Here is a 26,722-nt window from a genome sequence, read left to right on the forward strand (position 1 = left end):
TGTTACTACAAAATACTCATTATAGCTTACAATAGACAATAGGTGCAGGAGCAGGCCATTCTGCCCTTTGAGCCTGCCCCACCATTCAATATGATCATGGCTGATCATCCTTAATCAGTATCCTGTTCCTGCCTTATCTCCATAACCCTTGATTCCACAATCCTTGAGAGCTCTATCCAACTCTTTCTTAAATGAATCCAGAGACTGGGCCTCCACTGCCCTCTGGGGCAGAGCATTCCACACAGCCACCACTTTCTGGGTGAAGAAGTTTCTCCTCATCTCTGTCCTAAATGGTCTACCCCGTATTTTTAAGCTGTGTCCTCTGGTTCGGCACTCACCCATCAGCGGAAACATGTTTCCTGCCTCCAGAGTGCCCAATCCTTTAATAATCTTATATGTCTCAGTCAGATCCCCTGTCAGCCTTCTAAACTCAAGGGTATACAAGCCCAGTCGCTCCAGTCTTTCAGTGTAAGGTAATCCTGCCATTCCAGGAATTGATCTCATGAACCTACGCTGCACTCCCTCAATAGCCAGAATGTCTTTCCTCAAATTTGGAGACCAGAACTGCACACAGTACTCCAGGTGTGGTCTCACCAGGGCCCTGTACAGCTGCAGAAAAACCTCTTTGCTTCTATACTCAATCCCTCTTGTTATGAAGACCAGCATGCTATTAGCCTTCTTCACTACCTGCTGTACCTGCATGCTTACCTTCATTGACTGGTGTACAAGAACACCCAGATCTCTCTGTACTGCCCCTTTACCTAAATTTGTTCCATTTAGGTAAGAATCTGCCTTCCTGTTCTTGCCACCAAAGTGGATAATCACACATTTATCCACATTAAACTGCATCTGCCATGCATCCGTCCACTCACCTAGCCTGTCCAGGTCACCCTGTACTCTCCTAACATCCTCCTCACATTTCACCCTGCCACCCAACTTAGTATCATCAGTAAATTTGCTAATGTTATTGCTAATACCATCTTCAGATGGTGTGTCACCACAATGTACCATCATCTCTCTGACTTGATTTTGTAACTCACTCTCTCTCTCTCAGATAAAGTGGGGGAAGAAACTTTATCTGAGAGAGAGAGAGTGGGTTACAAAGACAAAAAAAAAGTCCAGGCAGCAATTGAATTTCCTGCAAGTAATAAATTGCCATCTTCTTATGCAGTCCATCAAGACGGGGTCTCTCTTCCACTCTGGAGCTATGGATCCTGAGGTGACTGACCAGTCAATGTTTGATTTGCACACCATGTGGTGGGAAGGTGCTGTTTGAAGAGGTAGGCAGGTGGGATATTCAGTTTCTTGCACACTCCTTCTTTCTTAGTCCTCTTCAGTATTAATTCTCCTAGTCTTAATTCCTCCGTCGTCATAATGAAAATAGAAGGAGTTGCCATTGGTGTACTGCCAATTAGAGTACAGATCCAATTTATATCTTGCACCAATTCCCTATAATGCCTTGAACAGCACGGTGCTTAGTGGTTAGCATTATTGCCTCACAGCGCCAGGGACCCAGGTTCAATTCCACCTTTGAGCGACTGTCTGTGTGGAGTTTGCACATTCTCCCCATGTCTGCGTGGGTTTCCTCCGGGTGCTCCACTTTCCTCCCACAGTCCAAAAATGTGCAGGTTGGGTAGATTGGCCATGCTAAATTGCAGACTAGGTGGATTAGCCATGGGAAATGCAGAATAATAGGATTGAGGAGTGAGTCTAGGTGAGTTGCTTTTCATGGGTCAATGTGGACTCGATGGGCCAAATGGCCTGCTTCCACATTGTGGGGATTCAATGATAACAACACAAACACCAGACTGCAGTTGAGAAGAATAAACAATAAAGCCAATGCCAAAGGCGAAAATACATATAGTAAAACCCTCCCTTTTCATTCTGCCCATTTCATGACCTTGATTATTGGAAGCAGCAACATTTAGGGCGACACAGTGGCTCAGTGGTTAGCACTGCTGCCTCACAGCACCAGGGTCCCAAGTTCAATTCTAGCCTTGGGCGACTGTCTGTGTGGAGTTTGCACATTTTCCCCGTGTCTGCGTGGGTTTCCTCCGGGTGCTCCAGTTTCCTCCCACAGTCCAAAACATGTGCAGGTTAGGTAGATTGGCCATGGTAAATTGCCCACAGTGTTAGATGCATTAGTCAGAGGGAAATGGGTCTGGGTGGGTTACTCTTCGGAGGCTCGGTGTGGACTTGTTGGGCCGAAGGGCCTGTTTCCACACTGTAAGTAAGCTAATCTAAAAGCACAATTAGAGAATCATTGGAGGAGAAGGCATTACTGCATGGTTTTCTGTCTCCTGTGGTGGTTTGTCTGTCCAGCCCCTTCAGCCACATACACCGGTATCCAGAGGAGAATAACAAAAAAAAGAGAAGAAACAAACAAAAGATAACCTTGAAAGTACCAGGGAAATGGGTTTAATTGAAGGATGTGCCGTCTGGGTTCATCACAAATCCACACGGGGCTTTTCCAACTCTGCCAGATCGTGGCAGTGGTGCTACAGTTGGCCTGAGGACTTTCGGTGATTCCTGCCGGGTTCCTGTTTCCAATCACCGTCCAGCAAGTTCCGCTGGAAAACACACAGATGTTGACAGGATCAGGCTTAGCTCGGGTGGTCCGATGGTCTAACCAGCCCGTCAACTCTAATCTCTTATGGACACCGACACAGATGAATGATGCTTACTTGGGTGAGGTGCTAAAAGGATACGACCACAAAGGAGAAAATACCTTCAGGGAGGAGGAAAAGCTGAAAAATGTGATGCATGGGGGAAAAAGATAAGCCGTTAACATAACAGAACAGTGCAAATGTTATTTTCCAGTTTGTCACAGAATCCTTCATTCAACACATGGAGAAAAGGACAAAGTGAGAAAGAACAGTAAATGTTGTGGTTCTGTTCGCCGAGCTGGGAATTTGTGTTGCAGATGTTTCGTCCCCTGTCTAGGTGACATCCTCAGTGCTTGGGAGCCTCCTGTGAAGCGCTTCTGTGATGTTTCCTCCGGCATTTATAGTGATTTGTACCTGCCGCTTCCGGTTGTCAGTTCCAGCTGTCCGCTGCAGTGGTCGGTATATTGGGTCCAGGTCGATGTGCTTATTGATTGAATCTGTGGATGAGAGCCATGCCTCTAGGAATTCCCTGGCTGTTCTCTGTCTGGCTTGTCCTATAATAGTAGTGTTGTCCAGTCGAACTCATGTTGCTTGTCATGAGAGTGTGTGGCTACTAAGGAAAGCTGGTCGTGTCATTTCGTGGCTAGTTGGTGTTCATGGATGCGGATCGTTAGCTCCAATAACCATTGAAAGCACTAGCTTTCGGAGCGCCGCTTCATCATCAGATGGTTGCCCTGAAGGAGAAGCAGCGCTCCGAAAGCTAGTGTTCCCAAAAAAATCTGTTGGACGATAACCTGGTGTTGTGCGTTTTTTAACTATAGCATTCTAGATCACAGCTCTGGGGACACCAGTTAAACTCCTTGTCAACGTGCCCTTTAGCTCTGCTAGCATCAAGCATCTAAACCCCAGTCCCATTTTCTTCAGATTTTCATCACATTCTGTTCAGTATTAGGAGCTTACTTCCTCACACATCCTTAACTTAAGGATTCTTGCAGTCAATTCTTGGGCTGACAATTGATTTGTGTACATATGCACATGGTATATAAATAAAATTGCTTTCTTCTGTTGGAGAGTTTCCACAAATGCTTACCTGTGTTAGGTACAAGACACTGTTGAAGAATGTCTCTCAGGTGACTATCAGTGTCTAACAGTCTGTGGTTAGGCAGGATAGAGAGATGAGATGCACCATAAACTGCATCCGGGCTGGCAGCGTAAGCAGGGAGCCTTTCACCAACTTGTTGCCCATTTACCTAGGGAAGAATGAGTGTTCACACCACTTGAGTAATGCAGTAACTGGAATTTCTCAGCTGCAAGCTTCATCTTAAATAAATGACACAAGCAAACACTCCTCTACGCGGTGGCGGGTGGTCACGAAGTGAGCTCACTACACAGATGACAGATTACTTTTTACAAAGCCTTTCAGTTAAAAGGCAGAAAACCGAGGTACTTGAAAGGGCATTAAAGCACAGATTGAAACAATTGCTCACTCACACCAAACATTATCCGAGAGGGCTCAAGCCTGTTCACAATCCTAGAACTCCCTCCCTAATGGCATCGTGGGTGTAACTATACCAAATGGACCGCTGCAACTCAACCCCACCTACTCCAAGGGAGCCAGCGTTTAACCCACAGGTTAGAACACTATTACATGTACGTTGCGGCTGAAATCCTTTTAAAATGGAGCAGTCAACCAAAAATGCAGGGACAGAACAGCTCTGAAGTTGCCTGCGCTTTATAAAACAGTCCTTAAGCTGATAGGTGGTGATACTTTGGCCTTTACTGAAAGCTAGGAGGAAATGAGGACTACAGATGCTGGACAGTCAAAGTTGAAAAGTGTGGCGCTGGAAAAGCACAGCAGGTCAGGCAGCATCCGAGGAACAGGAGAGTCAACATTCCGGACATTCCTAATGAAGGGCTTATGCCTGAAACGTCGATTTTCCTGCTCCTCGGATACTGCCTGACCTGCTGTGCTTTCCTAGCACCACACTTTTCGACTTTAATGAAAGCTCTCTATCTGGTTTTCCACTGACTGATCTTCAAACTTGCCACTGTGGCAGTGTAACTGTTAGTTAATCACCCAGTCTCCTCCATACTCCTGCATTTCTGACACTTGCCTTTGACGACCTCACCATTCTCCGGTCTCTTCACCCCCTGTAAAAATTATCATCCATCATTGTCTGGGCCCCACCTCACAGATATTCATCCTCACAGTATCCTTCCTCAGCCTCCGCACTGAGTAGTGCTTCGGTCTCAGCTGTTTCAAACTACATACAGCTGCCGCTAACACCTCACCCTCTTAGTTCACCCCTCATTGGCCCTCTCAAATCTCATCTCCATATAAATTCCTATACTCATGGCCAAATCCACAAAGTGTCATCTTCGGCAGCCACTCTGCTGTCACCAGATTGGATGCTGGAAATATCACACCATCAGCACCGTGCCTCCTAACCACTGACCAGGCTCTGTACATCCACCTTCTTGTCTCCCTGAATGAATGGTACAGCATGTTTGTTTTCTTTGGGATGCAGGGCCTATGCTAAGTCCTATGCTACTGATTGGTCATCAAACAAGATTAAATTCCAAGTTTGAGATTTTTTAATGTTTGCACTTAACAGTCTTTGCATTTCTATCCACTTGGGTGAATGGGCACAAAGTTTCAGGCTGGTAAGTAGAGTCATAGAGATATACAGCATGGAAACAGACCATTCGGTCCAACTCATGCATGCTGACCAGATATCCTAAATTAATCTAGTCCCATTTGCCAGTATTTGGCCCATATACCTTTAAACCCTTCCTATTCGTATACCCATCCAGATGCCTTTTAAATGTTGTAATTGTACCAGCCTCCACCACTTTCTCTGGCAGCTCATTCCATACACGTACCACCCTCTGGGTGAAAAGTAGTTGCGCCTAAGATCCTTTTTAAATCTTTCCCCTCTCACTTTAAATCTATACCCTGTAGTTTTGGAGTCTCCCTTGTCTATTTATCTATTCATGCCCCTCATGATTTTATAAACCTCTATAAGATCACCCCTCAGCCTCTGACGCACCAGGGAAAATAGCCACAGTCTATTCAGGCTCTTCCTATAGCTCAAACTCTGTAAACCCCCGGCAACATCCATGTAAATCTTTTCTGAACTCTTTTAACTTTCACAACATCTTGGAATAGAGGGCGAGCAGAATTGTATTCAATATTCCAAAAGTGGTCTAACCGATGTCCTGTACAGCTGCAACATGATCTCCCAACTCCTACACTCAATGCACTGACCAATAAAGGAAAGCATACCAAATGGATTCTTCACTATCCTATCAACCTGCGACTCCACTTTCAGGAAAGTATAAGCCTGCAGTCCAAGATCTCTTCATTCAGCAACACGCACTAGGACCTTACCAAGTGTAGAAGTCCTGCCCTGATTTGCCTTTCCAAAATGCAGTACCTCATATTTATCTAAATTAAACTCCACCTGCCACTCCTCAGGCCCATCTGATTAAGATCTCATTGTACTCTGAGGTAGCCTTCTTAGTTGTCCACTACACCTCCAATTTTGGTGTCATCTGCAAACTTAGAGTCATACAGTCATAGAGATGTACAGCACGGAAACAGACCCTTCGGTCCAACCCCTCCATGCCGACCAGAGATCCTAACCCAATCTAGCCCCATCTGCCAGCATCCGGCCCATATCCCTCAAAACCCTTCCTATTCATATACCCATCCAAATGTCTCTTAAATGTTGCAATTGTACCAGTCTCCACCATTTCCTCTGGCAGCTCATTCCATACATGTACCACCCTCTGTGTGAAAAGGTTGCCCCGTAGGTTTCTTTTATATCTTTCCCCTCTCACCCTAAACCTATGCCCCCTAGTTCTGGACTCCTCGACCCTAGGAAAAAGACTTTGTCTATTTATCCTATCCATGCCCCTCATAATTTTGCAAACCTCTATAAGGTCACCCCTCAGCCTCCGATGCTCCAATAACCATTGAAAAAGAGGAGATCTGCACTTCCTACAAGTTGTTACCTTCAACTCAAAGTCAAAGTAGCATCCAGTGCAAGACCCAATCCAGTTTGCTTGCATTTCTTTGACACCATACCAATCAGGAAGGTCTTCCAGTGCATCCAGCAAGGACTGTAAACAGGAGAAAATTAGGAGTTAAATCAGAGAATCGTAGAATCTCCACAGTGTAGAAGCAAGCCATTGACTCATCGAGTCCAATCTCCCACCACCCAACCCTACCTATAACCCCGATTTACCCATGGCCAATCCACCTAACCTGCACTTCTTTGGACAGTGGGAGGAAACCAGAGCACTCAGCGAAAACCTGTGAGAGGGTGGAATCGAACCCAGGCTCCTGGCGCTGTGAGGCAGCAGTGCTGACCACTGAGCCACGGTGCTGCTCCATTCAAATCATTCACACTGACACAATTAAAACACTTCCATCCAGCAATCAGTCCTTGCATGTGTACACTGTCAGGGAGGATGCTCACAGCACCTGAAACTATTTCAGATTTGAATGACTAATTAAGTAACCAAGCTGCTCTGCTTGGTCAATTGTTAATGAATAAACTCAAACAGAGATTAAATAGAAACTATCAGCCCACACACATGTACAAAAAAATCAAATCACTGAATCTGTTGTCAAGGCAGCCCAGGAGAAGCCTGCAATGGCCTGAACCAAATCAATTCCATATCTCTTTGATACCTTTCATTATTAGATGCAGTAGTGTCCCTATCTCTGGGCCAGGAGGCCTGGGTTCATGTCCCAGAGGGTGTCATGACATCTCTGAGCAGGTTCATTTGAAAATATCTAACTACCTATTCAATTTCTTTCAGACATCAACCCAGGTACTCAATTATTAAAATGTAAATGCAGATAACTGTCAAGTGTGTACCTGATAGAGATCAGGGGAGCCTGAATTTGCTGGAAGTTTATGCTGTAGTAATGGTGCATCAATGGCACTTATTGTTGTGCTACGGAAGTTTGAGGCAATTCAGGAACAAGTGATTATGCCAGTGTGTATGCAATGCTGGCATATACTAGATTTTTCTGAATCACAGAGGAGGCCACTCAGCCCATCATTTCCATGATGATTTGCCATTGGGTAACTTACCCAGTAAAAATCCTCCCATTGTTCTCTTAGGGATTCTTCCTGTTCAGATAGAAATCCAAATCCCTCTTGAATGTTTGCTTCCATCACACTCTCTGGCAGGGCATTCCATGGAAGAGTTTTGTTCATGTTATTTCCTTAAATGTGTGCCTTCTGATTCTCCACCCTTCCACTGAATGTTCTCCCCATCTGTGCTGCTTTCTTGCAGTCCCCATGCCAAAAACACTCAGCAGTTTATTATCACAGCTCCGTCCAATGCACCCACTAAAACGAACAATGTGATTATCAGAGCCACTGAGATCATGCCAGAATGATGCCGAAGAGCTCAAGAATCAGCAGGTATTGACTCACTTCAACTTGACCTGCTCCCCAGCACTCAATCCAATCCAACCTCAAGCCTCAATTAACTAACACAATAAGTATTTTAACAGCCAGATGTGTTTTGATATTTCCTCCAGCATGATTCAAAATGTCAACTATTGGAAATGTACGGTACAATGACCTTTTCATTATTTGCACGCAGGTGACAGCAATCATTAACCCAAGCTAGAGAGGGTTACAAATATCCTTTCACAAGAAAGCAGTGTGGTAACAATAAACAACAGAGCTAACTTGTCAGAACTATGACCTTCATTAACTCTTTTAAAAAAAAGACGTTATTTGCTCTTTGCTGAATTCAACAAAATCAGTTCACTCTGAATTCCACAATCTGAAACAAGAACAGAAAGAAAGTGCTGGGAAATGTGGTTGCATTTCCCAAAGCAGAGACCAAAACAGAGTTAACATTAACAGAGGAGGTAATAAGCAAGTTAGACAAAGGGAGAGCTAGTGGATGTATCTATATGGACTTCCAGAATGCCTGTGACAAGATGCTGCACAGAGGCTGCTAAATAAGATAAGAGCCTATGGTGTTAGGGGGAAGGTAGAGAGGATTGGCTGACTGGGAGAAGGCAGGGAGCAGGGGTAAAAGGGTATTTTTCAGTATGGCAGCCAGTGATGAGTGGAGTTCCACAGGGGTCGTTGGCGGGTGGTGGCAGTGGTGGCGGATCTGATTACAATTCCCAGATTTCCTGGAAGGCCTGTATACAATGGAAGCGGAGAGACAGCCAAAGTGAAGGCACCCTTCAGAACTGAGAGGAGGAATTTCTTCAGCCTGAGGAGGGTGAAGCTGTAGAATTCACTGCCACAGAAGGCTATGATGCCAAGTCATTGAGTGTATTTAAGACAAAAATAGTTAGGTTCTCAGTCAGTAACAGGTTATGGGGAGAAGGCAGGAAAACTGGGTTTCTTGGAGAAATATATTAACCACGATTGAACGGTGGAGTAAAATCAATGGGCCAAATGGACTAATTCTGCTCCTTGATCTTATGCTGTTATGGTCTCCTTCTGTAAATGAAAAAAAGTCCATTTAAAAAATACTTCAGCAATTATCTCATCAGATAACGTCTTTCGTCATTTAGGTTAAATCATGTCTTTCTTTGAAATGCTGCTTTGAAATTGACTTTCTGACCTTTGCTAGACAAAACAAGAAACATTTACAGAGACATCAGACTGACTGGAAGTGAAACCAACTTCCCTGGAGCACAGGAGACTCTTTGCCATGTTCAATCTGTGCATTGTAATTCAAACGTTCACAATTGTAGCGGTTCGGTTTGAATGTTAAAGAATATTCGAGAGACAGTATATCAAAGTTGCATTACTAACCACAACTTTATGCAGTGATTCTAATTACCATTTTCTTTCCCCAGTCGCACAAATTGAAATCTACGCAGCAGGTATAATATTTGTTGCCAAGTTCAAGGTGATATCATTCAAGTAATACAGGATGACATAGAGGTGATGCATGGAAAATCTCCACTCCCCCATCTTCAACACATACACCCACAATTAATTACAACATTTTAGTTTAACAATGTGGTGCTTCTTGAAGCAGGCAGTCCAGTCACACATATTTAAGAGGTCAATTACAAATGAAATGAGACCGATTCATCAATATCTAGCAGATCGAGCACTGGGAGCGTGGGTGCAGTAATTATCATACAACGCTACACACGAAGCAGCTGTCAACTTGTACAGCTAAATTGCTCATCACCCTCCAAAAGCTTGTTGAAAACCAACACAAATAAAAAAGAAACTCTTCATTTGTAATTCTAATGGTTCACACATATTTTCATTATTGCTTACAAAGCCAACATTTAGTATTCAGAATATCAAATTTACATTTTATGTATGATAACAAAAACAGCTTTTATGCCTTCAATCCAGTATTTCTGCACCAGTGTTTACAGTGCAGCATCCTCCACCTCAGGAGATAACCAGGCTGAATTTCTGGGCTTTAGTTTTTTACCAAGTGTGATCATGGCCCCTGCTACACTTCTCACCTTCATTGTGTCAATGCAGCCTTTGGCCATCTTAGGAAGCAAATCTGATGACAAGGACCTCAAGGTGAGAGCCAAGCTGACGGTCTAGAGGACAGTGCTTTTTCCAGCCATCCAGCGAGATGGACAATGGACATCAAGCACCTCATGTCTCTGGAGAAATATCACCAGTGATGTCTCCATCAAATCCTGCAAATTCACTGTATGGGTAGCTGCTCCAATACTGAGGCACAGGCCAGGAGAAATCAGCTTCATTGCACAGGCCACAGTGTCTGCATGCCGATACAAGTCCCCCGAAACAAATTCTCTGTTTGGAACGTCACTGTGGAAAGCGGTTCTGAAGCTTCTGCTCCTAAGTCACATGGTCTTAATTATCCACATTTAAGGCTGCTAAAACCTGCTCGCATCTCCCCTCTCTGTATGTTAATTTCTTCTAATATTTACAGTCCTCTACCCTGATGTCTATACCTGCATTATTCTTATCCATTATGACGACTGATAGAGTATTCACTGAGGTCTGGAAATCTGAAACAGGCACAGAGAATGCTGGAGAAACTCAGCATATCTGGTAGCATCTGAAGAAAGATAGAAAGTTAATGTTTTGACTTCTGAATGACTCTTCTTCAGAACGCTGCTCATTGAAGATGTTGATCCAGACTTGAAACGTTAACACTATTTCCTTTCATAAGTGAACTACTCTTTTTGAATTGGTGACACTCGTATGGCATAAGAGACATTACAGCCGACTCACGCACAGTAAACGTCCACAACTGCAATGTGTTAACAACCAGGTAATCATCCTCTTGGTTTTGATTAAGAGATAAATATAGGCAGAACATGCCTTGGTCTTCTTTGACAAATACAGTGAGATCTTTTATGCTTACCTGAGGTGGGAGACAAGGCCTCAGATCAACAGTAGTGTAGCACTCATTCAGTACCATACTGGAGTGGTAGCCTAGACTGTGCTTGGGTTCACAAAGTGGGACTTGGATCCAGAACTGACTGACCTCGAGCCATTGTGTTACCAGCTGAGTCACGGATGCAATGCAAGAACCTCAGTCACCACAAAAGTCAGATATTTAATGCAGGCACACTTTCGATGTTTGTATGAACACCAATTCTCACATATAGCCTGAATTCAGATCATTTACACAAAACTGAACTTGCTCAAACCAGTTGACAAATCACACCTGATTATCAATTTTTATTCAGATTACAAGAAGCATTTCTTTATTAATTTACAGAAAAACATTAATTTAAGTGAATGGTGGTATTACTCGATAAGATGACAATGTGGAATACTTGGGAGTGCTGTTGGGTTTGGAGTTCCTGCTCTCTAATGGCGTTAGAACATCTTGCTCGCTACTCACCTTTGCATAGTTTGTCGTCTTAATGAACCACTGCTTGAGGTACCTCTGCTCAACTTTAGCCCCAGAACGCCAAGAGCAGCCATTCTCATCCACTTGCTCATCTGCTAACACCGTCTGATCCACTGGATCCCAGTTCACCAGTCCCTGAAGAAAGTGGGAAGTACACTATAATCAGACACTATTGTAAAATGTGGAATAAGGTTAATAGCTCGCAAAACTGAATCTGTCACCCACACAGAGTTCTCAAGGCATCACCCGCAAAGTAAAAGTGGATTGCTTCCTTAGTAAAAGTTTAACGGTAGGCGAAGTAAAAGATAAAACATGTAGACCGATTAACTGAGGTTTGAGAATTTGTTGAAATGGTGGTTCCTCTGACACATTACTAGTCTCCTTTCATTTTCTTACACATTCTGCCAAGGCCAACCCGAGTTCACAAAGACCACCAGACAAGTCTGATCAGAAGCTATTTACAGAGATAACCTGGAAGGTGAGAAAATAAGTTACCAAGAAGAGGTATATAGAGGTTGCAAAGAGATATCATTGTCAACAGGAGTAGTTCCACAAGACTGGAGTATAGCAAATGTTGTTCCCTTGTTCAAGAAGGGGAATTGGGGCAACCCTGGTAATTATAGGCCAGTGAGCCATACTTTGGTTGTGGGTAAGGTACTGGAAAAGGTTATAAGAGATAGGATTTATAATCATCTGGAAAGGAATTATTTGATTGGGGTAATCAACATGGTTTTGTGAAGGGTAGGTCATGCCTCACTAACTTTACTGAGTTCTTTGAGAAGGTGACAAAACAGGTGGATGAAGGTAAAGTAGTTGATGGGGATGATATAGACTTCAGTAAGACATTTGATTAGGTTCCACACAGTGGACTATTGTACGAAATACAGATTTTTGGGATTGAAGGTGATTTAGCAGTTTGGATCAGAAATTGGCTAGCTGAAAGAAGACAGAGGGTGGTGGTTGATGGGAAATGTTTATCCTGGAGCTCAGTTACCAGTGGTGTGCCGCAAGGATCTGTTTTGGGACCACTGCTGTTTGTCATTTTTATAAATGATCTGGATGTGGAAGGATGGGTTAGTAAATTTGGGGATGACACTAAGGTAGGCAGAGTTGTGAATAGTGCTGAAGGATGTTGTGGGTTACAGAGGGAATAGATAAGATGCAGAGCTGGGCTGAGAAGTGGCAAATGGAGTTTAATGCGGAAAAAGTGAGGTGGTTCACTTCAGAAGAGGTAACAGGAATGCAGAGTACTGGGTTAATGATAAAATTCTTGGCAGTGTAGATGAACAGAGAGATCTCTGTGCCCAGGTGCATAAATCCCTGAAAGTTGCCACCCATGTTGACAGGATTGTTAAGAAGGCATATGGTGTATTGGCATTTATTGGTAGGGGGACTGAGTTTCGGAGCCACGTGGTCATGCTTCAGCTGTACAAGACACTGGTAAGGCTGCACCTGGAGTATTGCTTACAGTTCTGGTCACCGCACTATAGGAAGGATGTGAAAGCTTTGGAAAGGGCTCAGAGGAGGTTTACCAGGAAGTTGCCTGGTATGGAAGCAAGGTCTTATGAGGAAAGGCTGAGGGAACGGAGACTGTTTTTGTTGGAGAGAAGAACGTTGAGTGTGACTTAATCGAGACGTATAAGAATCAGAGGATTAGATAAGGTGGACAGTGGGAGCCTTTTTCCTCGGATGGTGATGGCTAACAAGAGAGGACATAGCTTTAAATTGAGGGGTAATAGACTTAGGACAGATATTGGGAGTAGATTCTTTACTCAGAGTAGTAGGGGCTTGGAACGGCCTGCCTGCAACAGTATTTGGCTTGCCGAAGTTAAGAGCATTTAAAAGGCCATTGGACATACATATGGATAACAATGGAACGGTGTAGGTTAGATGGGCATCAGATTAACTTCACAAATCGGCGCAACATCGAGAGGTGAAGGATCTGTCCTGCGCTGTAACATTGTGTTCTATGGATAGGTCATGTTGTAAAGCCAAAAATAAAACTGGCAGTTGACCTCGCGTGCTTCAGACAGAGACTGAGATCGCAGACTCTGGATGGATCTGAAAGCCGTGATTTCTGATTCACAGAACACTAGTTTGCAGATAAAGCAAGTGATCAGCAAGGCAAATAAAATAATGGGGTTTATTGCAAGAGGAATGGGATTGCCATGGAGAATGCATCAATGAATCATGATTGACAGTTAACTGCCACATTTTGGTTAAAAACTTTAAACTAGGCAGAATGACTGATTGGGCAGACCATTCCCCTTAGAAATGAATTGGCAAATGTCTTGTCAAAAATGTGTTTTCTTTGAAAGCAATATGCTGAAGTTCTGTCACACCAAATACTAGCTCAATATTACCTATAGCTACCTAAACATTGTATTCATCAATCATAATGTCTCTCTTTCAGACATTTAACTCTTGTGCATTGCTCACGTGTCAGGTTAATTCTGTCTGGCTTTGCATTCCAATAAAATTTCATGTGATATTATTACCCACGATATTTCCATACACTAAAACACAGAATTATCTCTGAACAGCCATTAGGAAATAACCCCAAAAGGATGACAACACTGGGAAATACATTCTCTATTCTATTAAAAGAAGTAAGACACAGGGGTCAAATGCATTTACAACAATGATTATCACATGGTCTATACCATTCACATCTCTATACAATGTTTGCTATGTAACTCTCCTTAATATCTGGTGTGCATACACATTGTTTGTCACACTTGCCAAAGTTTCACAACACTTAATAATCTTGAGTGACTGTAACTCACTTCCTTTTGGTAAGCCAAGCCAGCTGCATGCAGTTTGAGAAACAAGGACTGGGTCCATTTGTAATAGTCAGGATGACAGGTGGCCACCTCCTGTAGGGGAAAGTAAAGAGCAGCTTGAAACACAAACTAGAAGCACATTTTGCATTTTACTGGCATAATTTAACCACATTTAACCATCGCCCAGCAGTGGAAATGACCGGGGAAGCACTGGGCTTGTGGGGAATACCCACCAATTTGACTTACTCCTTCTGCGTAATTTTCCTGGTTTAAGTTAATACCCAACGCCCTTTCAAACGTTACTGTTGAATCTACTCACCAACAGTCTTGCAGGCAGTGCATTGTATATCATTATTACTGGCAATATAAAATAATTTCCTTCCATCACTCCTCAGCCTTTTCTTGCCAATTATCATTCCTTTTAATCCAGTGGCTATTGACCCACCTGCCAGTTAAACAGTCCGCCTTATCAACTTGACTAAAGCACTCCCTAATTTTGTGCATGTATTAAATCTGCCCCGATTTGCCTCTGCTCTAAAGGAGAACAATCCAAGCTGTTCTGGTGCCACCATGTAACTGATGTCCCTGTCATCCTGCAGTACTTGTGGCAAAAGCTCACAGGACCTTCAGCAAGACTTTCACATCTGTCTAAAAGAGCAATGCCCCACAATTAAATTTAGTTGAGAGAAGTACTCCATGAACATATATCAATTAATTTCTACACCTCAACTTACAAAGATGATGCACCCCTTTAAAACTGCACCATTTAGTGTGAGATCACACTTTACTCACTAAACCGCATCTGCCATGTGTCTGCCTAACTCACCAGTCTACCTCCTCGTGAGGTCTGCTACTATCTTCCTCCCTGCTTTGACAACCTTGAAGAATTTCAAATCAAGGGAAGCTCTCAGAAATGTCTCATCTATGATATCCAAAGTCTAGCTACAGTGCTATAAAGGCACAAAATAACTCACGTGCTATTTAAGAAAGCAAGGGAAATTATAACTGGTATCTGGGCTAAGAGTCATCTTTCAACCAACATCATCAAGCCTGGTGGTTTGGTCATTATCATTATTATTGCAGGACTTCAAAATTTTGTCAAAATTGGCTGACTTCAAAAGTGCCTCATTACTGACGAGGTTTGGTTTGTACAGTGGCTGTGAACAGTGATATATAAATCTAAAGTATTTCATTCCATCACCATGAGAAACATAATAGTGGCCCTAATACTAACTCTGAGGAACAGGACTTCACACTGCCTGTCTGTCGAATAAACCATACTCATAACTATTAGTTACAACTGATAGGAGATACATGCTGAAAATTAAAGCCCTCTTCTCAATGAGCTATACTAAAATTATAATTGTTTAGGTAATTGCAAAAAGTGTCAAATTGTTTCTCTTTATCACTGCATCTTGAACAAAGGGGATTTTCACAAGGTTCCTTAAGTAAACTAAAATAACTTGCTTAAAACACAAGTTTGCTTGTTCTTTGAGGATGTTACTAGACAAGTTGATGAGGGTCGAGCGGTGGATGTTGTGTATATGGAGTTCAGTAAGGCATTTGAAAAGGTTCCCCATGGTAGGCTTGTTCAGAAGGTCGGGAGGAATGGGATACAGGGAAATTTAGCTGTCTGGATACAGAATTGGCTGGTCGACAGAAGACAGCAAGTGATAGTGGAAGGAAAATATTCTGCCTGCAAGTCAGTGGTGAGTGGTGTGCCACAGGGCTCTGTGCTTGGGCCTCTACTCTTTGTAAATTTTATTAATGACTTGGATGAGGAGATTGAAGGATGGGTTAGCAAGTTTGCAGATAACAGAAAGGTTGGAGGTGTCATTGACAGTATAGAGGACTGTTGTAGGCTGCAGCGGGACATTGACAGGATGCAGAGATGGGCTGAGAGGTGGCAGATGGAATTCAACCTGGATAAATGCGAGGTGATGCACTTTGGAAGGTCGAACTTGAAAGTTGAGTACAGGATTAAAGACAGGATTCTTGGCAGTGTGGAGGAACAGAGGGATCTTGGTGTGCAGGTACATAGATCCCTTAAAATTGCCACCCAGGTGGACAGGGTTGTTAAAGAAAGCATATGGTGTTTTGGCTTTCATTAACAGGGGGATTGAGTTTAAGAGCTGTGAGATCTTGTTGCAGCTCTATAAAACTTTGGTTAGACCGCACTTGGAATACTATGTCCAGTTCTGGTCGCCCTATTATAGGAAAGGTGTGAATGCTTTGGAGAGGGTTCAGAGGAGGTTTACCAGGATGCTGCCTGGATTGAAGAGAGGTTGACTGAGCTCGGACTTTTTTCATTGGAAAAAAGGGAGAGAGGGGACCTAATTGAGGTGCACAAGATAATGAGAGGCATTGATAGAGTTGATAGCCAGAAACTTTATCCCAGGGCAGAAATTGTTAACACGAGGGGTCATAGTTTTAAGCTGTTTGGCAGAAAGTATAGAGGGGATGTCAGAGGTGGGTTCTTTACGCAGAGAGTTGAGAGAGCATGGAATGCGTTGCCAGCAGCAGTTGTGGAAGCGAGGTAATTGGGGATATTTAAGAGACTGTTGGACATGCATATAGTCACAGAAATTTGAGAGTTCGTACATTAGGTTTACCTCACATGAGGATCAATGGTCGGCACATCGTGGGCTGAAGGGCCTGTTCTGTGCTGTATTGTTCTATGTTCAAGCTGGCAATCCAATATGCTGCTATTCAGGACTAAACTAGATCCGCTTAATCCCAAACCCATCCACACACAGTCTCTGCAGAGTAACATCAAGAGGGGAAAAAGTGACAGAAATACCCTATTGATCAAGAGTGCAAACTAAAGGGGCGGAATGGTTTTCAAACAGTTCTTCAGTTTTTTTTTCTCAACAAGATCACTTTGCTGTCAATTGCAGAATGATGGAAGAGCCTCAGTTCAGTGTAGAGGTCAGTCAGATCCAGGTCTCATGACTGAGTTAACCTTTCAGTTTTCAAAGCTCAGGAGGAGATCAGAGATATTGATTCTTGAAGCTTTCTCCAATTCTCAGGAAATACTTCACTGAGTGTTTTCTTCAGCTGGTTTTCTTCAAAGGATTACATTGTTATTCAGAGAGAATAGGGAAATCATTTCCTTCTTTGCAGCTTACTGTAACTGCCCACAACTGCCAAGTCTACGGCAAAATATACATACCAACAGTCCAGAGGCTGTTGCTAAATAACAGTCACACTAGGCTTCTTCCAAATTTCAGTCTATTTGACTAGCAATTAAAATGTTTGAACAATTTATCTCCCTCAGAACATTTCACCTCCCCCCCCGAAGAATTCATTCAATCTGACAGACCTTACTTCCCCTTTAACAAGTCTGCATTAGTAGTCATTAATTCATTCAAAACAAAAAATCCTGGAGATCACAGCGGGTCAGGCAGCATCAATGGAGAGAGAGCAGGCTAACGTTTAGAGTCTAGATGACACGTCTTCATCAGAGCTGATGTGACTTTAGCTTGCTTTCTCTCCATGGATGATGCCTTACCTGCTGTGATCTCCAGCATTTTGTTTTCAGTATAGATTCCAGCATCTGCAGTAATTACTAACTATATTAACTAACTCAAGTTCCTTGAAGGGAATACTAATTTGTTTCTGAATTAAAGGACTCTGGATCTTTCCCCATCACTGAATTCAGACTAACTGGGGCAGTCTGCTGGAATGAATCCTTGACCGTATTGTTTTTACCCTTTGGGTGCAAGACACATTGTAAACACCTCTTCTTACTTTTAATGAAAATATCTAATCAAATCTCTTTATCCATTATCCTTCAGCATTGGCAGTGAAAACAGATGTAAAATATTCATTCTATACCTCACCCAAGTTCTTGATCTTCCCAGCATTCCCTTTGTTGAACCTAAACTGCCTTACCCATCACTGGAAATAAAGTTCATAAAATGTCAGTGTTTTCATAACTGGAATTAAAGTTAGCAAGATGATGCATCCAATGCTTCACCTGTGCAGGCTAATTGCTAGAACGGTAACATGATGAAATACTATCAACTCTTTGAGTCTTTGAGAATATTGCGTTGGCGGCACAGTGGCTAGAGACCTGGGTTCAATTCCCGTCTCAGGCGACTGACTGTGTGGAGTTTGCACATTCTCCCCGTGTCTGCATGGGTTTCCTCCGGGTGCTCCTGTTTCCTCCCACAGTCCAAAAATGTGCAGGTTAGGTGAATTGGTCATGCTAAATTGCCCGTAGTGTTAGATGAAGGGGTTAATGTGGGGGAGTGGGTCTGGGTGGGTTGCGCATCGGTGGGTTGGTGTGGACTTGTTGGGCTGAAGAGCCTGTTTCCACACTGTAAGTAATCTAATTCTAATTAAAATTTACTTCCATTTCGATTTGGTTTTACTTTACTGAAAAGGTACTCCACCCACATAACACTCACTCCACTTCAGAGTGCATGTAGGCAAAATCTATTAGACAGGTTCCAAACTTCACCACACTCCATTCCCAGAATTCAGTCCTTTATGTTTTTTTTAATAATGGCAGCATAAATTAATGAGTCAACAGGACCACATTTTATCAGAATTGAAATGATAATAAGTTAGTCTTGGTCTGCATTAATTGTGCATCCGTGGCAAATTTGAAGTTTAAGTGACCGTAGGGAGAGATCAGATGGCTCAAATGAGACACAAATCATGCCAAAATAAAGGCCTGTGGAATGAGAAGCACACTTGACTCTGACAGGCACTGCCAGGACTGCACTATGTGCCAGGCCTGATCCATTACATTGTCATTAGAAAATCAAGAAGTCATTAACAATGAATGTACAGCAGTTATTTCTTGATCCACTTTTCGCCAGGACATTTTTGCCATTAACAGCCTTACAACATAACCCACAAATCCAGATTCAGGGAAAGGGCTGAAGCTGAGGTTAAATGCACAATGTAGTGTAACATTGAGCCACTAGCTTGGAGATTAGCAGGTTTGGACTCACATATATGTCCCAAAGCAGTGGAATCAATGTTGATTCAGATGGATACCTTTTGGCCCTCATCTAACAACTAAATGCAACCTTTTAAATGAAAATAGTAAAGACAGGTAATAGGTATTAGTACTTCCACTTTCAATGGCAACCATCACAACCTCCAGACATTTCCACTTGTTTCACAGCCAATGAAGCAGGCTTGAAGAAGCACAGAGTCTATTGCTATGCAGGAAACATAGAAATCAAAGGTGCACTACAAGCTTCCACATACAGCAATGTCAGACTAAAGAAGCTTTTTCTTTAGTAATGTTAGTTTAGGGATAAATATTGATCAGGACACTAGGGATAGTGCACCATAACTCCAACTGGGATTTTATGTTCTGCACTGGATTTAAACTCGTCTAACATCAAGATGATGCATACTACCTACTGACACAAGCTGACATGAGTACATTATTTGATTAGGATTACAAAAGCATTGGTTTCAAAAGCATTGGATTAACTTCAACCTCATCCCTTCCATGTTGTGTACATTCTCATGTGAAAGTTGAGCTTTTGAGACCAAATATTTAAGCAAACATTACGTAGTCGACCTTTATACAAACATTACTTCCGAAGAGTTGAAATCCATGCTGGGTCTTTGGAATTGCCAATAACGATACTATTGCTGGCCAAAGCACTGAATTCTGCTGGAAGAGCTGTCCCAAGTTGTCCACCTGAATTTCAGAACTTCATCTGACAAAGGAACAGTGCTTAAAAAGCTTGTGATTTTAAATAAATCTGTTGGACGATAACCTGGTGTCATGTGACTTCTGACTTTGTCCACCCCAGCCCAACACTGGCACCCCCATATTCTGAATTTCTGGGGTTTACGTTGAACACTACAGTAAAGAAACAGGTCATTCAGCCCAGAAATAATTAATTGTGAAGGCAACTCACCCCAGTATCCTCAATAACCTACACCCAAAAACTAGCGCAAGGTATTTTTGAAAATTACGTATTTTCCAGCTAAAGTTACGGGTCAATTTGCACATGTGATACGAAAATCTAAGGATCCAAGGGTAAAAGGTCACGGCTGATTCTAACACAGGAACAATAATTACTCAAAGTAGCTAACCATGGTTCACATTATCCCCCTTCTCTACCTGTCCTTCCTTTTCGTTAAAGAGATATCTGAAGCTTCCTCCTTTGTGGTCCTTTAGGATTGTTATTCCAAACATGATTGTGGGTCCTGAGGTGACTGAATAGTCTGTGGTGAAACCTTGCTCTTAAGCTGTATTTGTGCCAAACAAACATCATTCATTTTTTTTTAAATATTGCTGTAGAGACAACTAATAGCTAACATTCTGGATTGCAGTCACTCACCTTCTGCCAGTCAAAACATAGGCCAAGGTTCTGAAGCTGCTCTTTCATGTGTGCAATATTACTGCAAGAAAACAACAACAGAAATTACTCATCCAAGTTCTTCCAGAAGACGCATGGAAGAACATTAAAGATTTATAAAAATCTGGAATGTGTGTGGCTAAAATAAATCTTGAAACCATTAAGCAGTTAGCTAAAATGTTCAGTTATACTCACTGATGGAAAAAAACAGTCAAGAGAAAAGTCGATCAAATTTCAAAATTTCAAATTAATTCAGAGTCATTCCAAAATGTTATTTCAGAGCAGGTCAATAGTTCACATTCAAGTGGTTCTCCTCCTCACCCCCCCAAAGCCTTCCTGCCAGGTGTAAGTCAGGAGCAGTATTCCCTCAAAGCTGCTCCAAGGTTCCTCCAAGAATTCAGACACCAATTCTTAGATTACATTACAGTGTGGAAACAGGCCCTTCGGTTCAACAAGTCCACACCGACCCACCGAAGCGTAACCCACCCATTCCCCTACATTTACCCCTTACCTAACACTACGGGCAATTTAGCATGGCCAATTCACCTGACCTGCACATCTTTGGACTGTGGGAGGAGACCGGAGCACCCGGAGGAAACCCACCCAAACACGGGGAGAATGTGCAAACTCCACACAGTCAGTCGCCTGAGTCGGGAATTGAACCCAGGTCTCTGGCGCTGTGAGGCAGCAGTGCTAACCACTGTGCCACCGTGCCACCCATGTGCCAATGCATTGTGCCGATTCATGTGCCAATGCGTTGTCTACCAGTTTCAGAGTATTGAGTATTAGAGGGAGCATTTACTACTATGAAAGAAAACTGTCCTGTGGCCTGGTTGAAGCTCGGCACAATCCAGAACACTATTATTCTCGACTGGCATTTAATTTATTAGATTGAAGATCCACTCCCTACACCATCGGGCCACTGTGGTTATAGCATGTTCTTTCTACAAGACGTACTGCAGCAATTCACCAAGGCTTTCCTGACAGCACTGCCCAAGCTCATCGTTTCCACTGCCCAGCAAGATAAGGGCTACTGTGGGTGGAAAGAGACCTCGAAGTGACACAGCCTCTGGATTAAGACGGCACTGATTCAAAATGCTGGCACTCCTCGTCTGCCACATGTGAGTGCATTTTCATCACATGGGCTGCAGCAATTCAGAAAAGACAGCTCACAAACACCTTGCCGAGGGCAGTCAGGGAGAGACAATAAATAGGGGCCGAGCCAACTATTCACACATCTAAAGGATGAATTAGAAAGATTCTACAATAACATCACTCTCTTCCTGCTTCATCACTAAATAATTGGCAGTAGACTAACCCCTACTAACAGTGTTTTGATTCACAATACAAATAAACTACTGGTCACATCTAGCACGTCTGTCAACAGCAGTAAAGATCTGCAAACAGCAGTAAAAGATCTGAGGAAATAGAAATCTGTTATAAATCTTTATTAAAAAGCTATAGTGGTGAAAACATGGGAGAAATTCATCAAGGGAAAGCTGAGGAAAGGGTCAGAAAAGCAAGAATAAACTGCAGACATGGGGGACTGGAGTGAAAACAGAAATCACTGACAGCATTTTTATAAAACATCATTCATTCGTGGGATGAATGAATACTGCTAGCTCAGTCAGCATTTCTTCCCATCACGTTTGTACTTGAGGAAGTGGTGGTAAACTACATTGAGTTGCTCTATTCCATTTGGTGTGTGTACACCCACAATGCCGAGAGGGAGTAAGTTACAGAATTTTAATCCAGCGAGAAAGAAGGAACAGCGATATACTTAGAAGTCAAGATAATGAGTGGCTTGTAGATGAACCTGCAGGTGGTGGTGTTCATATGTGCCTGATTTGCTTGGCCATACTGGATGGAAGTGGTAGTGGGTTTGAAAGGTGCTGCCTAAGGAACCTAGCAGATACGGTGCCAATGAAACAGGGTCCTGGATGTTGTCAAGCTTCTTGAGTGATGTTGGAGCTGCATCCATCCAGGCAAGTGGGGAGGATTCATCACACTTGTACCTTGTAGATGGAGGATAGGCTTTGGGGAATAAGGAGGTAGGTTACTGAATTCCCAGCTTTTGACCTGCTCTTGTAGCCACTGTATCAATTCAGTCCAGTTCTATATCTGGTTAACAGAAACTCCTAGGATGTTGATAATGGGGGGATTCGGTGATGGTAATGCATCCACCAAATACACAATGGAAAAGAAAATCTGGGAAATACCGCACACCAACACTCATCCTGCACTGATGGAAGGTCTGGATCTGCCATATCATAGAATGATGCAGTACAATAGCAGTCCATGTGTTAACTCATCAACAAAGTGATCCAATTAGCCCCACACCCAGGCTCTATCTATACAGCCCTGTAAACTGTTCGCCTGTCAAGTGTTGATCCAAATATTTTAAAAATTACAACTAAATGTGCTTCCACGGCTCTTTCCAGTTGCATATTCCAGATTCACCTTGCAACTTTTCTCTCCACTGGTGTTATGTCTGAATCTTGTGCTAACCACCAAAATCGGTGAGCTCAGTGTTGAAATCCAGCTCATGGTTCTGGGCATTAGCACCAACTCCAAACAAGCAAACACCCTCTGGCCCACCCAGTCAATCCCACACAATTGTGATACCTTAAGTATCACACAATATATACCGCTTCCCTCTCCACCCAAATATACATGAGTTTAAGGCATTTCAGATGAAGGAGTAAAGCATCAAACCAGCCAGTCATTGTACACAGAATGTGATATTTAATTCCATTGCCTGCATGACCAAACTTTCCGACATCAAAGGTTTTGCTTCGTTATCCTCAGTTTCCTGGGAGAGATTTTTAAAAAATAGCGTCTGAATAAGGCTGATACAGGGGAATAAAATAGAGGAGCTACCTCTCTGCCCCAATGCGGCCTTGGGAACAAGTACAGGAGATCTGTCTGGTCCTGAATTCTCCAGCTGTACTTAACTACTGTAAGAGGCAAACTCTCACACAAGCCAGGAAAAAGGTCAAAGTTCACATTTGAAAGAGTTCAGAAGAATCTATGTCCTCTACAAAAAATACCAGCCTACTGCTGTCTCAGAAAAAAATCTTTACTCCCCCTCAGTTCACTGCTCAAACTAAAATCAATCAATCTTTCAGGAAGTACAGAATGATACAATTCTGCAATTCAAGGTTGAGCAGAGGTGGTCTTCTACTGCAGTGGGTAGCGTGTCTGCTTCTGAACCAGACGTTCTGGGTTCAAACCCCCCTCCAGGTCATGATTGCCACAGAAGATGTGCCAAAACATGGCCAAAATGGTTGAGTATCTAATATACATCAATAGGAAGCATATAAAACATGAGAAATTCCTAGTCAGCAATGTGACAGAAAGAAAGTTGGAACATCTACCATCACTGCTCAAAACTCCAGGGTACTGCACACATGTAAAAGTGAATACACCACAACAACCATGATGTTGTGGCCATAACAGAAACATGAGTTTCTTAGGGGCAGGAATGGTTGCTGGATGTTCCAGGGTTTAGAGCATTTAAAAATAGGGAGGGGGGAAAAAAGAGGAGGGGGTGTAGCACTACTAATCAGAAAGGATATCACAGCTACAAAAGCTTCCATTGTCGAGGAAGATGTGCCTACCGAGTCAGTATGGGTGGAAATTAGGAACAGCAAGGGAGCAGTCACCTCGTTAGGGGTTTACTACAGGCCCCCCAATAGCAGCAGGGAGATGGAAGAAAGCATAGGTCGGCAGATTTTGGAAAAGTGTGGATGTAGTAGGGTTGTTGTAATGGGTGACTTTAACTTTCCCAATATTGATTGGAACCCCTTGGAGCAGATGGTGGAAGGATCTGTTTTTGTAAGGTGTGTTCAGGAGGGTTTCCTAACTCAGTACGTTGACAGGCCGACGAGGGGAGAGGCCATTCTAGACTTGGTGCTCGGAAAGGAGACAGGGCAGGTATCAGATCTTGTGGTGGGAAAGCATTTTGGTGATAGTGACCACAACTGCCTCACATTCTACACAGCTATCGAGAAGGAGAGGATTAGGCAATATTTAATTGGGGAAGAGGAAACTATGATGCGATTAGACATGAGTTAGGAAGCATGGATTGGGAGCAATTGTTCAATGGTAAAGGCACTATAGACATGTGGAGACTGTTTAAGGAACAGTTGTTGCAAGTGATGAATAAATATGTCCCTCTGAGACAGGCAAGAAGTGGTAAGAAAAAGGAACCTTGGATGACGAGAGCGGTGGAGCTTCTCGTCAAAAGGAAAAAGGTAGCTTACATAAGGTGGAGGAAGCTAGGGTCAAGCTCAGCTCTAGAGGATTACAGGCAGGCGAGGAAGAAGCTCAAAAATGGTCTGAGGAGAGCCAGGAGGGGGCACGAGAAAGGGTTGGCAGAACGAATTAGGGAGAACACAAAGGCATTTTACACTTATGTGAGGAATAAGAGAATGGTCAAAGAAAGAGTAGGGCTGATCAGGGATAGCATAGGGAATTTGTGTGTGGAGTCTGAGGAGGTAGGGGAAGCCCTAAATGAGTTTTTTGCTTCTGTCTTTACGAAAGAATTGAACTTTGTAGTGAATGAACCTTTGAAGAGCAGGTGTGCATGCTGGAATGGATAGAGATAGAGGAAGCTGATATGCTGAAAATTTTGTCAAACATTAAGATTGACAAGTCGCCAGGCCCGGAGCAGATTTGTCCTCGGCTGCTTTGGGAAACGAGAAATGCAATTGCTTCGCCACTTGCGAAGGTCTTTGCATCCTCGCTCTCCACTGGAGTCGTACCTGAGGACTGGAGAGAGGCAAATGTAATTCCTCTCTTCAAGAAAGGAAATAGGGAAATCCCCGACAATTACAGACCAGTAAGTTTCACATCTGTCGTCTGCAAGGTGTTAGAAAGGATTCTGAGGGATAGGATTTATGACCATCTGGAAGAGCATGGCTTGATTAAATGCAGTCAACATGGCTTTGTGAGGGGCAGGTCATGCCTCACAAACCTTATCGAATTCTCTGAGGATGTGACTAGAAAAGTTGATGAGGGTCGAGCTGTGGATGTGGTGTATATCGACTTCAGCAAGGCATTTGATAAGGTTCCCCAGGGTAGGCTCATTCAGAAGGTCAGAAGGAATGGGATACAGGGGAACTTAGCTGTCTGGATACAGAATTGGCTGGTCGACAGAAGACAGCAAGTGGTAGTGGAAGGAAAATATTCTGCCTGCAAGTCAGTGGTGAGTGGTGTGCCACAGGGCTCTGTGCTTGGGCCTCTACTCTTTGTAAATTTTATTAATGACTTGGATGAGGAGATTGAAGGATGGGTTAGCAAGTTTGCAGATAACAGAAAGGTTGGAGGTGTCATTGACAGTATAGAGGACTGTTGTAGGCTGCAGCAGGACATTGACAGGATGCAGAGATGGGCTGAGAGGTGGCAGATGGAATTCAACCTGGATAAATGTGAAGTGATGCATTTTGGAAGGTCGAACTTGAAAGTTGAGTACAGGATTAAGGATAGGATTCTTGGCAGTGTGGAGGAACAGAGGGATATTGGTGTGCAGATACATAGATCCCTTAAAATGGCCACCCAAGTGGACAGGGTTGTTAAGAAAGCATATGGTGTTTTGGCTTTCATTAACAGGGGGATTGAGTTTAAGAGTCGTGAGATCTTGTTGCAGCTCTATAAAACTTTGGTTAGACTGCACTTGGAATACTGCGTCCAGTTCTGGTCACCCTATTATAGGAAAGATGTGGATGCTTTGGAGAGGGTTCAGAGGAGGTTTACCAGGATGCTGCCTGGACTGGAGGGCTTATCTTGTGAAGAGAGGTTGACTGAGCTCAGACTTTTCTCATTGGAGAAAAGGAGGAGGAGAGGGGACCTATTGAGGTATACAAGATAATAAGAGGCATAGATAGAGTCGATAACCAGAGACTATTTCCCAGGGCAGAAATGACTAACATGAGGGGTCATAGTTTTAAGCCGTTTGGAGGAAAGTATAGAGGGGATGTCAGAGGCGGGTTCTTTACACAGAGTTGAGAGAGCATGGAATGCATTGCCAACAGCAGCTGTGGAAGCAAGGTCACTGGGGACATTTAAGAGACTACTGGACATGCATATGGTCACAGAAATTTGAGGGTGCATACATGAGGATCAGTGGTCG

General features: G+C 43.2%; 1 protein-coding gene across 4 annotated transcripts in view; it reads right to left on the reverse strand.

The window, feature by feature from the left end:
• lars2 (leucyl-tRNA synthetase 2, mitochondrial) overlaps nucleotides 1–26,722 on the reverse strand; it is a 116,153-nt gene that overhangs the window by 66,442 nt on the left and 22,989 nt on the right. For all 4 annotated transcript variants that reach the window (XM_043719579.2, XM_043719580.2, XM_087978485.1 and 1 more), the window contains 5 exons: nucleotides 20,572–20,632; nucleotides 14,255–14,344; nucleotides 11,460–11,603; nucleotides 6,624–6,731; nucleotides 3,697–3,856 (listed from right to left, as the gene is read on the reverse strand). In XM_043719579.2, the coding sequence (XP_043575514.2) occupies nucleotides 3,697–3,856; nucleotides 6,624–6,731; nucleotides 11,460–11,603; nucleotides 14,255–14,344; nucleotides 20,572–20,632 (563 nt within the window). The remainder of the gene's footprint in view (nucleotides 1–3,696; nucleotides 3,857–6,623; nucleotides 6,732–11,459; nucleotides 11,604–14,254; nucleotides 14,345–20,571; nucleotides 20,633–26,722) is intronic.

Source organism: Chiloscyllium plagiosum, unplaced genomic scaffold (genome assembly GCF_037043375.1).
Source record: "Chiloscyllium plagiosum isolate Xiang-an unplaced genomic scaffold, Cpla_swu_hap1 HiC_scaffold_34, whole genome shotgun sequence".
NCBI classification, from domain to species: Eukaryota; Metazoa; Chordata; class Chondrichthyes; order Orectolobiformes; family Hemiscylliidae; genus Chiloscyllium; species Chiloscyllium plagiosum.